Source organism: Wallemia mellicola (assembly GCF_000263375.1).
Source record: "Wallemia mellicola CBS 633.66 unplaced genomic scaffold WALSEscaffold_6, whole genome shotgun sequence".
In the NCBI taxonomy this organism is placed as follows: Eukaryota; Fungi; Basidiomycota; class Wallemiomycetes; order Wallemiales; family Wallemiaceae; genus Wallemia; species Wallemia mellicola.
The window spans coordinates 485,232-496,849 of NW_006531963.1; the positions used below are offsets into that span (position 1 = coordinate 485,232).

General features: G+C 41.2%; 7 protein-coding genes across 7 annotated transcripts; 4 read left to right on the forward strand and 3 right to left on the reverse strand.

Annotated features, from left to right (window-relative positions):
- Positions 1-24: 24 nt before the first annotated feature.
- On the forward strand, positions 25-3,615 carry WALSEDRAFT_68426 (acetyl-CoA synthetase-like protein; the record flags this gene model as incomplete). The annotated part of the gene is made up of 9 exons (XM_006957657.1): positions 25-171; positions 226-415; positions 460-518; positions 569-967; positions 1,016-1,234; positions 1,283-1,347; positions 1,392-1,960; positions 2,012-2,961; positions 3,009-3,615. The coding sequence occupies 9 exons, from the start codon at positions 25-27 to the stop codon at positions 3,591-3,593; spliced, it is 3,183 nt and encodes a 1,060-aa protein (XP_006957719.1). The 3' UTR covers positions 3,594-3,615.
- Positions 3,609-4,045, reverse strand: WALSEDRAFT_37328 (ribosomal protein S16). The gene is made up of 2 exons (XM_006957658.1): positions 3,784-4,045; positions 3,609-3,734 (listed from the first exon to the last, which is right to left on the reverse strand). Exons 1-2 carry the CDS (start codon positions 4,036-4,038, stop codon positions 3,618-3,620), a joined length of 372 nt encoding a protein of 123 aa, XP_006957720.1. The 5' UTR covers positions 4,039-4,045; the 3' UTR covers positions 3,609-3,617.
- A 36-nt stretch (positions 4,046-4,081) lies between these two features.
- Positions 4,082-4,548, forward strand: WALSEDRAFT_32155 (hypothetical protein). Its single transcript, XM_006957659.1, has 4 exons — positions 4,082-4,150; positions 4,200-4,204; positions 4,250-4,320; positions 4,366-4,548. The coding sequence occupies exons 1-4, from the start codon at positions 4,093-4,095 to the stop codon at positions 4,532-4,534; spliced, it is 303 nt and encodes a 100-aa protein (XP_006957721.1). The 5' UTR covers positions 4,082-4,092; the 3' UTR covers positions 4,535-4,548.
- On the reverse strand, positions 4,520-5,374 carry WALSEDRAFT_60090 (CS-domain-containing protein). The gene is made up of 3 exons (XM_006957660.1): positions 4,988-5,374; positions 4,718-4,941; positions 4,520-4,666 (listed from the first exon to the last, which is right to left on the reverse strand). The coding sequence occupies exons 1-3, from the start codon at positions 5,235-5,237 to the stop codon at positions 4,604-4,606; spliced, it is 537 nt and encodes a 178-aa protein (XP_006957722.1). The 5' UTR covers positions 5,238-5,374; the 3' UTR covers positions 4,520-4,603.
- A 19-nt stretch (positions 5,375-5,393) lies between these two features.
- On the forward strand, positions 5,394-9,473 carry WALSEDRAFT_60091 (hypothetical protein). Its single transcript, XM_006957661.1, has 4 exons — positions 5,394-6,561; positions 6,611-7,623; positions 7,670-9,285; positions 9,335-9,473. Exons 1-4 carry the CDS (start codon positions 5,404-5,406, stop codon positions 9,391-9,393), a joined length of 3,846 nt encoding a protein of 1,281 aa, XP_006957723.1. The 5' UTR covers positions 5,394-5,403; the 3' UTR covers positions 9,394-9,473.
- On the reverse strand, positions 9,438-10,537 carry WALSEDRAFT_68431 (RabGAP/TBC; the record flags this gene model as incomplete). Its single annotated transcript, XM_006957662.1, has 2 exons — positions 9,438-9,751; positions 9,794-10,537. The coding sequence occupies 2 exons, from the start codon at positions 10,535-10,537 to the stop codon at positions 9,530-9,532; spliced, it is 966 nt and encodes a 321-aa protein (XP_006957724.1). The 3' UTR covers positions 9,438-9,529.
- WALSEDRAFT_32158 (hypothetical protein) lies at positions 10,525-11,440 on the forward strand (the record flags this gene model as incomplete). The annotated part of the gene is made up of 1 exon (XM_006957663.1): positions 10,525-11,440. A coding segment is annotated over exon 1 (638 nt), but the record flags the coding sequence as incomplete, so codon positions are not given.
- Positions 11,441-11,618: the final 178 nt, after the last annotated feature.

Below are 11,618 nucleotides of genomic sequence, written 5' to 3' on the forward strand. Positions count from 1 at the left end.
TAAAGTATAAGAGAATCCTCAGTAATGTCGACTTTAACAGTACCAATTGAGAGAAGAGAAGGATTATCGGCCAACTTATCACGTACACGATCATCTAGTTTCATCAGAGCTTTAGCGGATGTAAAACATCAAGGTATCCACTCAGCGACATTTAATGGTTCACCAATAAGTGTGAGTTATGTTTCTGACTGCAGTTTCGCCCACTTCTAACATGAACTTTATTAGTCAAATCTCACAATCCCAGAAATAATGGATTATCATACAACGCAATCACCAGAACACGTGTCACTTATAACAGCATCAGGGAAGAGATTTACACTTAAGGAAAGAGCCTATGGTGCTTACAAAGGAGTTGAATATTTGAATGAGAATTTAAAAAACGCGCGAGAAGGCGATGTTTTAGGTATTTTAGCTGGTGCGTATCGAAGTTAAATACATTATTTTACTTACATACTTTAGAAACTGAACCAATTCTTTATTCGACAATGGTTTTAGCTGCTATGAGAGCAGGCTTGGTGGTGTGTTGATTTTTTGATTACAGGAACCGCGACTAAATTCTACCTTACAGCCATTCCCAATCAGCAATCGCAACTCTCCTGCTGCTATCGAGCACTTACTTAAGGTCACACATTGCAAACACCTTATCTACACCTCCACAAATGAACAATTGAAGAACTTAGCTGAAAACGCGTCTAAGAATGCTCCAGAAGTGCAATTGACGAACATGCCAAAATTAAGTACACTTTACAATGAAAGTGAACCACCAAAAATCGCACCTCTTTCCGTCTCACGGAAAGATCTAAATGCACCTGCACTCATTATACATTCATCCGGTTCGACTAGCTACCCAAAGGCTATAGTTCAATCAAATAAAAATGTCATGCATTGGGGTAGAGTACCACTTTATGGGGGTTCTGATGTATGCGAGAAGGTCATATTTGCAGGCTGTTTACCTACATTTCACGCGGTAGGTGATTTATTAATGAAAATAAAATATTTTCTAATATCTCCATAGATGGGATGTATCTTTCAGATAGCTATTCCATTCACTACTGGTCTTATAGTTGGTTGCTTTGATGCCCAATCTCCTCCTGTCTTTCCAACATCTGATAATATAATGAAGGGCATGAAAGCTATGGGTAATGTTAATTTCGTTATGGCACCTGCATCTACTTTAAAGGATTGGAGTAATGATTCACAGAGTGTTGAAGTGCTACAAGGGATGGATGCGGTTGTGGGTACACATTAATGAAAATCTTCACTTACTCACATTTCTTGATAGATGTTTGGAGGTAGTCCTATGAGTGAAGATGTTGGAAATTACCTAGTTAGACAAGGTATCAACTTGTGCGTATTTTATTTGCATCTGAGCTTCTATTAACTTTCGCTAGATCAAATCAATATGGTTCTACAGAATGTGGACATACAACATCTTTTTTCACACATCCATGCAAGGATTGGCAATATATAACTTTGTCACCACATACTAAACCACGTTTTGTAGAAGAGCAAGGTGAAAAGGGCGTATTCGAATTGCAATTTTTAGCCTGCGATAGTCACAAACCAGCAGCAAGTAACCTGGATGATGTTTATGGCTTTGCAACTAATGATTTGGTTGAAATACACCCTCATAATCGTAACCTGGTTAGAGTTATAGGAAGGAAAGATGATCAACTTATGTTACTCAACGGTGAAAAAACCAATCCAGGGCCAATTGAAGCTATTCTTACAACAGATCCGAAAGTAAAAAGTGCTGTCATGTTTGGTAGAGCCAAGCCTGTCAATGGTGTTATTATCGAACCAGCTTCACCTGTGACTAACAAAGAAGCATTCATTGATACTATATGGCATAGCGTAAACCGTGCTAATCAATTTGCACCACAACATAGTCGTATATTTAGAAACTATATAATGGTTTCAGATCCCGACAGGCCATTTGAAATGACACCTAAAGGCAGTGGTAAGTGGTGATGACTAAATCGTGAAGATTTTCTTAACATAAACCCTGTAGTAAAAAGAGTCGCAACTTTGAAAATGTACGAAAATGACATTGAAGATCTATACAAACGTGCAGAAGATGAATCAACATCTGATAATCACTCACTTACTTTGGAGAATGCTCAAGATGTACTCAGGAATATTGTTGAAGGATTATTAACGAATGTAAACAGTACAATGGACCTCTTCAGTCAAGGTTGTGATAGTCTCCAAGCTACAATGATCAGGAACAAGATCAGAGGTGCTATGCCTTCTCACTGTAAACACAAGATTAGTCAAAATGTCGTATTCGAACATCCTCGTTTGATTGATCTGATTAGATACGTAAAAAGCGTATTATCAAATAAGGATACATCACCTTCTTCTTTGATTGCTTCACAGGATTTTAAGCGCATGATAAAAAAGTACACGACTGGTTTTGCAAATATGCCATCCAAAGAGATTAAACAAGATGGTGACGTTTATCTCGTTACTGGTACTACAGGTAGTCTTGGTAGCTATATTCTAAGCGAATTAGTGATGTTGGAAAGTTGCACGAAGGTATACGCAGTGAACAGAAGCCACACAGGTAGGACCTTATTAGAACGCCAGAAGGAAGCACTCGAGAGTCGAGGCCTCGATCCGGCTATAGCTACGAATTACAAAGTACACTTAGTTGAAGCAGACACGAGCAAGCCACTCGATAATTTGGATATGCAAAACAGCGTAACACGTATAATACACAATGCATGGAGAGTTAACTTCAACCTATCATTGGAATCCTTTGAAGGTGATTTACAGAGTCTTCTCAATTTGACGAACTTTGCTATATTAACAAAGTATCATTCAAGGATCAGCTTTTTGTCTTCGATCGGAGTACTAGCTAACTGGAAGAAAGATAGGGATGTGCCTGAGGAAACATTGCTCGATGAGAATGTAGCACTAGGCTTGGGCTATGGTGAATCTAAATATGTCGGTGAGAGAGTAAGTAGCTAATCTAACATCATTATTTTTCACTAATGTAAATTTAGATGTTAACCGCAGCATCAAAACAAAGTGGCCTTCAGACTACTATTATTCGCTCAGGACAAATAGCAGGAAGTAGATCCTCTGGTAGCTGGAATAGTAATGAATGGCTACCAAGCATAATTAGGAGCGCCGATTCGCTTAATTGTCTACCAAATGGTAACGATGATGTAGCATGGCTACCTGTCGATATAGCTGCTCGCGTTGTACTCGATTTGAGCGCGTCCGAGGGAGTATTCTCACTGGTGCACCCAAATCCAACATCTTGGAATACAATAATGAGCGCAGCTGCAGCGCATATTCACGTACCTCTCGTTAGTTATGACCAATGGTTGGAAGAACTCAACCAAATTGAAAGTTCAACAAAAGAAGAGGATCTTATCAATGCTATGAACAACACGCCAGCATTGAAATTGAAACAATTCTTCAGTAATTCTACAGTGTCAGACGAGAGAAGAGATTATGTTGAGGCATTAGGTAACCCTCGCCTGTCTACTAAGAGAAGTTGCAAAGTTTCAGAAACATTGAGGAATTGCGAGCAGCTTGACGAGGACGACGTTCTCAAATGGATAACTTATTGGAAATTGTAATATGGACTGTAATATGAAATGCATTTAATCTTTTGTTGTACTGCTATTAGGAATCGGAGAAGGTTCACTGTAAGACCGTGGTAATTTTGGCTGTGGGGATGCTTTTTTCAGATATTTGTTGTTCTCTGGGATAATTCCGCCCTACAATAGTGTTAACATATGTTTATACGAATCAAGTAATTGAACGTACCCTCATCAACAACTTTGTAACTGGCTGGGTAGGCAAGGCACCGACACTCAACCAATAATCAATACGCTGCTTATTCCATTCTATTAATTTTCTAGCTGGAGTACCTGCTATTCTTATCCTAGGCGTTGGGTCGTATTCTCCGAGCTTCTCGAGTGGTTGTCCATTTCTAGCTTTCTGTGCTGGAATTGCTACAATATGATAGAAAGGTCTGTTGGCTATACCATGCCTCGCTAATCTTAGCCTAACGCCTGACATTTTATCGTGATGGTAAGTGGAAGACCTACGTTTGTTCTCGACGGTCAACAAAAAATGCCACCACCACCACCAGCTGCAGTTGGGATGGCTGAGCCAACTACGTTCCAAAAGAGTGAGTTTCTATACTTTATTTTGCTATTATACTAACAATGTGCTCACAGTGAAGGTGAGAGATTTCGCGAGGGGAGGTTCGTCTGCTCACAAAGTATAGATGGGTGCTCTTATGGGATCTACTGTCGGTTTGACTATTGGTTTTATCTTTGGTGGATTCTCCATCATCAGGTGCGTAGAAGTTACCGGTAATATTACAATCTGATGGTGTAAAAGAGCTGGACCAGGTCCTAGAGGTGTTATGGGTACTTTATCACAGTATATGCTCAGTTCTGCTGCAACTTTTGGTTTCTTCATGTCGATAGGATCTGTTATTAGAACTGAAGAGGAATTCAATCAAAGAAGGAGGCTCCCAGTGAGGGTCATGAATGAAAAACATCTTTGATTCTTTGTTAATGCATTATTTACATCATAAAAAGGCGTTTGAGCGTATGAAATTTTTCCTATTCCACAACTACTGCATTTGAACTTTCGAAAAGTCCATATCTGGGTTGGCTGATTGTATTTTGCTAAGCATCTTAATGCTATGTAAGTATATATAGGTATATCATGTAAAACGCGTATTTACCTCTTGTTGCTTAAGCTGGTCAGACGTTGGTTGACCCATCTCCTTCTGACGATTGTCAAACATCATTTTCTCAACCATAGCACGTGTTTCGCCGTCAAGGTCGCTAAGTTTGCTATTTTCAGGGACGATTCTCTTAGTGTCGATCCTGGGGGCGCCCTCAACTACGCAAGGCCACCATGCAGCTTGTGACACCTTCTCAAAGTGTACATTTAGCATGCCATCAGCTTTGTATTATCAGTATAGGTATGTTCGGTATGGTAACTAACTCACAAACAGACCAAGTTGAATCCTCCTCTTTGATATCTGCGAATAATGTGCCGTCTACTATAGCTTCAGAGCCTTTAATAGCGATACTAAGTTTACGCCTTTTAATAATAATGCTGAGATCTCTCGCACGTATGCCAGCAGGGAGATCAACGGTGATATCCAAATCAGAAATAGTCTGAGACCATTTGTATGGGAGTGTAGCTTGCTCAGCAGCTTCCTTCTGAGCGTCGTATGTATCTGGTTCGTCTGCCATTTATTTTCTTGACGGTGCAGAGATGAGAAGGTATGGGGATTATAGAATATGACTAGAAATTTACTACTAAAATCGAAGTTTTACTTATTTCCGAGATATTTTCGCCCACCTATCATACGGTCACAGTCACACATCTTCTTCCTTAACCGAAGACCACCAAGACAAAATGGAAGAGGCAGATCTCGCTCAGTTCAACTTGTCAATTGTGCTGCCTCTGCAGAATACAAGCAAGAAGTCACAGCAATCTCCAAAGGTCATCGAGATAATGACCCTCCCAAAGGAGACCTGCCTAGATTTGGCCCAGGCAGTACACGAGTCTGCAGAGGGCTACAATGTAGGAGCATTCAGCTTCAGGGACGTCGATTTTGAGAATGGCAAGGAAGTACCTTCGAAGGACCGTTTAGGCGACAATGTTGAGGTCGCCAAAGTCCTTGAAAAGCAAAAATCAGAGGATAAGAAACTCTTTGTCGTCTTAGAAGATTACACAGATATTGATCTCAGACATCACATTATAAGGTTCAGAGAAGCCGCTGTTGGCCCTTCAACTGATACTTCCAACTTGGGTATCGAATCTGGATTGAGTGTAATCGATTACGTACAACCACCATCAGCACAAGAGGAGGCTTCTCTTGACTTGAAGGATGATCACCCTTTCCGCCAATTCGATGTTAGCGCTCCAAGAGCTCTTTCAAAGCACTTGCCAAAGGAGAGAAATAAGGAACTCCAACAGTCAGTCAGAGCTTTCTCACTCAGTCATTGGAACCCACCACCACCACAATGTCGCTTGAAAGGTCATGTTCTCTATCTCCAACTCACGACACTCGAAGGTGAAATTCTTCACATCACCGCCACAAAGAAGGGTTTCCATGTCAACAAGTGCACTTCCTCTCAATTCGATGGTAGTCTCAAACCAGCCAATGAAGTTACTGGTGGTGTCTCACACTCACACTCTCTTTTCGATTTGACAAGCAAATTGAGCAATCTCTACAACACTAAGTTCACTCCTATCTTTTCAGATACTCTCAGTCTTGCTAGAGATCCATTCGCGATCGTCCAAATACCTCAAGCTCTTCCAGCTCATCCTTGGTTGGTTGGTCGCCCACAGCATTTGCCTGATGGACTTCGTACTCAATCTGCATACTTGCTCACCGGAAGTACCGCCTTGGAAGGTTTGGAAGGTGCCAGAGATTGGAACGATGAGCTGCAAACCACAAAAGAGTCCACTGTAAACACATACCATGATCGTATCACTAGAGAAAAACTCTTGCAAAAGCTTTACGCAGACTTTTCTTTAGCTGCTGTTAGAGGTGTAATTGCTGTCAGCGTAAGTTTAAATATCTACCGTTTCGTGTCGATGTTTGACACATGTTTAGCGTGGTGAAGTACCACCACACCATCAAGACGAAAACGTTTTCGTCCATGCAAACATTGTTTACACTTTAGTGGATGATGCAAAGGCGGCTAGTAGAGAAATTACCTATCACCGCTTCCTCAACACTATTGACGCCCCAGGTCTGAACGTATTGGCAAGTATTACAGTTGATTACGCTGGTAAGCGCTGGCTTGCACAATCGATTATCCCAGGCCTTCTTAAGAAACAAGAGAGAGAAGCCAAGGGTGAAGAGGTTAAGACTGACACAAACAAGGTCGTCTACGGGATTGATGAAGTCAACGGTAAGGGTACCAAAGAAATCAAGTATGACAAGACCTTTGCTGAACTCTTAGAACCTGTCTCTCGTGCTCTCCGCTTTGCTAATAAGAAGGTTAAAGTTGACGGTGAAGAAGTCGAATTCTCAACTAACTTGAAGGGTTTGATTGGTGGTGATGGTAGAAGATACATCATCGAACCATCAAGAATGGCATGCGCTGACTTGGCATGGAAAGACGGTAAACTTTCTGTCGACAGTCTTGATGAAAATGTCGTTAAGAAAGATGCTCCTGCTTACCCATACCCTGCTGTTCTCAGACAGGAGGCTATCGAAGCTTACTCAGAGTATGAATTGAGAAAGCGCTCTAGAGACGCCGTAGAGCGCGCTCGTAATGAGGGTATCGAAAAGGGTGTCTTCCCTAAACCAACTGAGAAACAGGAAACTAACAGCGAGGAAGAAAGCAAAGAGGATGTTGTACCACCTCCAAGCAGTGCTGACATTGAGAAAGCCATTAACGAAGGAAAGATTTCTGTTCCACAAATCGGCACTCTCACTTTCAACCCAGATATTGACACTGATGAGAATGATGAGAGCATCAAGGCGATCAAGAATGCTAGCGCTTATATCACAGAAACGTTGATACCGCTCCTCGTTCTTGATGTAGTTCACGGAAACAATATTCCAGCTGATGGCTCCGCTCTTACATCTGCTATGCACCAAAAAGGTGTCAATATGAGGTTTGTGGGAAGTAGATCTTTTTATAACAGCTAAAACATGTAATAGATACCTCGGTGCAATCGTCGAAGCTGCTAATCAACACCGTAACAAGAAGAGCATACTTGGTCCAGCATTTGGTGTTATTGATTGCTTCAAAGGTATCGTTAAGCAAGAAATGATCCTCAGATCTGCCAAACACATCTTGAGAACATACATGAAGGGTACCGACTTCACTGTTTTACAATCACTTATTTCACACTTCCTTAATTGCTTATTGGGATCTTCAATCAACGCTGATCCAAAAGCTGAATCACCTAAGGATGACTTTGGTGAAGATATCCTCACTGGGGATGTCGAGTGGTTCAACCTTACACCTTCATCATTGCGCCAAAAGATTCAAGAGGAAGTCGCGATTAGATTCAGATACTCACTCGAGGACCAAGACTTCGAAAACTTACGTAAATCACAAATGCTAAGGGAATTAGCATTGCGAGTTGGTTTCCAATTAGAATTAAGGGATTATAGATTCGATGATGTTGTCGCAAACACGGTAGAGGAGGTTACTCTCGACAACAATGCATCAAAGAAAGCATTGAAGAAAGCAAAGGCAGCCGCTCAAGCTCAAAACAGAGCACTCAGCGGCCTTGATAGATCAACAACATTTGCACCATCAGATGTACTCGAAATTGTTCCACTTGTTAAGGATTCAGCACCAAGATCAACAATTTGCGATGATGCATTTGAACATGGTAGACTTGCATTCCAAACTGGTGCTGCAGGATTTATTAACCCAGAAGGTCAACAACAATCTATTGCTCAGAACAGAGAAGCAGGTTTGGATTTGATGTATGAGGGTGTTAGCCTCTTTGAGCAAATTTACACTCCACTTCATGCTGATGTTGCTAAGGCATTCAATGGCTATGTCGTTTCTAAGCACCAAATGATCAGAAGTACTTCAAAGGAAGAAACTGATGTTGAAGCACACGAACAATGTTTGAAATTACAAAGAAACGCTGTTATTATCGCTGAACGTACCCTTGGTGTTGATCACTATGAAACTCTCAGCTTTGTTCAAAACCTCGCTCATCTCGAAATTTCAGCTGGTCACATTCACTCTTCACTCAAATACTTCCGTTATGCCATTGATATTTGGCAAAGTATTTATGGTAGTGATCACCCAGAAATTATTCAAATTTACTCTTCAGTTGGTAACATTTTCCAACAAGCAAGAAGATTTGAAGAAAGTTTGAAGATGTATGAGATCGCAAAGGAATTGGCATTTAAGATCTATGGTGTTTACTCATTCTTTGGTGCAACTATGTTATTAAGAGTCGCAGAACAACATGTCTGTGTTAACCAGTTGAAGCTTAAGCCAGCCATCAATGCATGTAAGGAAGCCGTCAAGGGTTACGAAGAAGCAGTTGGTAAAGAATCACAAGAATACAAAGATGCAACTGCCTTTTTGAACCAACTCACAGCCGCTGCAGTACACATTGCTAGAGTAAACAGCGATCCAGTTCAACAAAATGCTAGAAAGGTTGTTGAAGCTAGAATGAAGGAAGCTGAAAAACAGAAAAAAAATGATGAGATTAAGAAGGGTACTACCAACGGAAAGAAATCAAACGTTGCAAACACCACAACCAACAATATTAGCCAGGATGATGTAGATGCAATGGTCAGATGTAAGTCAGAAAGTAGCACATTCGCTGCCACAACTAACTCACTCGACAGTCATTGAAGGAGAAAGCTCAACAAAGAATTCCAAGAAAAGCAAAAAGAATAAAAAGTAATATTGCATAGCGCATACTTTCATCCACTGACTATAGACTCACCACTCAAAAACTTTTCCATGCATAAATGTTTCTTATTTGATTAAAATAGGGTATATAATTAATGTCTAAATTACTTGTGTACTTGCGGATATGCTTAATTTATATGTGACCGTGCATCGTGCCAAACCATTTTGAGGAGATATGCTTCAGAGAGAAGCAATTCGATATCGTTGTCATTCCACGTTTGAGTTGGAGGTGATTGAAGAAACATTATAATCTCTTGAAAGTCCATTTGCTTGAGATCTTTGCTCCATTTCACCAGAAATGCTAGGCAAACGTATGTATGAAAGCTACTAAAGCTATCGGTACCCTCAGACTGAGAGTTGTTAGCTTTTCCTTGCCTTATTATGATACGCACCAGATATGTATCCCACATTCTTATAACATTCGCCATTTTTACTTCACGCATGAGTAGACAATTTATCCAGCGAAAACTGAACTGTATGAAGTCAACATTTTGCTCAACGAAATGTTGTGAAAGTTCTGGATCCACTTTTCGTGTTAATTCGTTGAGGCGTTTGACTTGCCGCATTATACCTGGTTGTGCGATGATATAGTTGTCCTGTATACCGTCTAGGAGTTTGCTGAGACTCCAAAAGGTATCAGCTTCGATAGTTGAAAGCTGATCGTCATTCAGTTGACTTGGATCGCATTCCTGGACGTCTCCATTGATGTAAGTACTTAAGTAAACCTCATAGAAAGGAGTTGCAAGATCGTTAATACCCTGTACATAACCAGAGGCAGGATGTCTAATTGACCATACGTATAATATCCTCTCTAGGGAACGCTGTGCGGCTTCCCTCTGCCAAAGTTGATTTCCCGGATTTGTGCGTGGTACGTCAATAACAATCTGATGCCAAAGTTTACCATCTAATGGGCGATCAAATGCATTTTGTGCAGCTGTCGCGTATTCCTGACGCTTCTTTGATAAAGTAGTAGCTCGCCTGCTACTATTCGTCGGCAGATAACCTAATAAGAGGGGCCAAACGGTAGATCGCAACGCGCTAGGCACACCAGCCCAGCTGAGCTTTTGTAGACTGGTGATATCTATCTGTGGACTTTCTAGTATTTTATGGAATTTATCCAAGCGCGCTGAAGCCATCTTGGGCGTTGGACCAGAACATTGACGTATGCCGAAATTGAAACGCAGAAGTAGCTCAAAATCTTCAAAACTGAACCATCTGTGAGCTATAAAACCAGATTAGGAATACTTAGTTAATCTAGTCATAGTGGTACGCTTGGCTTCACGGCTAGTAATACTACCCAAACCAGTACAAAAACACGGGCCCATAAAATGACGAGGAGTAAGAGCGATAGTAAAGCGGTAGAGGATGAAGGTTGGACATCTGCATCATCTGCTAATGAGACACCGGAGAAATCACCCTCAGAGTCACCTCGGCTCACACAGTCACAATCCCAACCGGATTTGAGTAGTCTTCCAAGCCAGTTGAAGCAATTGAGTGTGCAACCTAATGAAGCGGAAGTTGAAGATTTACAAACTCCCAAGCCATCGTCTAGTTATGCTTTCAATGCACCACCTCGGCCATTATCAATCACCAGTACAACATCCTCGAAAGCACCACCATCAGTTTTTAAAATGACCTCTCCTTTGGCGAGCGTGGATACGAAAACAGTAGCACACGCAGCTGATTCACCTCAACATAGTCTATCGACTACTAACCTTCAAGATAATCTAGCAGCAAAGTTAGGCTATACTAGTTCCTTGGGCGCGATAACACGACAGAATACTAGCACACCTACAACTCAGACCGCCCCGGCGAAATCACATCTTGTTATCAGTAATTTCACACCCGCAGGTAGTCAAGATCTGCCACCGACGCCGACATATTCAAAGTTATCATCAAATCCTAACCTTTTAGGCTCACATACCGCACTAAGGACATTTTTCCATCCTCAAAAAGACTCACTTGAACGCTGTGCTCGAAACGGTAAATTCGACCCACCACCTAAGTGGTTCGAACCTGTTAAAAACAACCAACACCCATTTTTCCACCCTCGTAAACCTAATCAACAGCGTAGTATGACTCACCCAAGACCAAAATCTATGATAGCTGAAAATACGTCAAAATCTTCACCAAGTAGTACTCGTAATTCTATCGGTCAAGCTATTTCTGGAGTAGTGACTAAAAACCCTATTAATAGAGTCTTCAGTTATAATGATT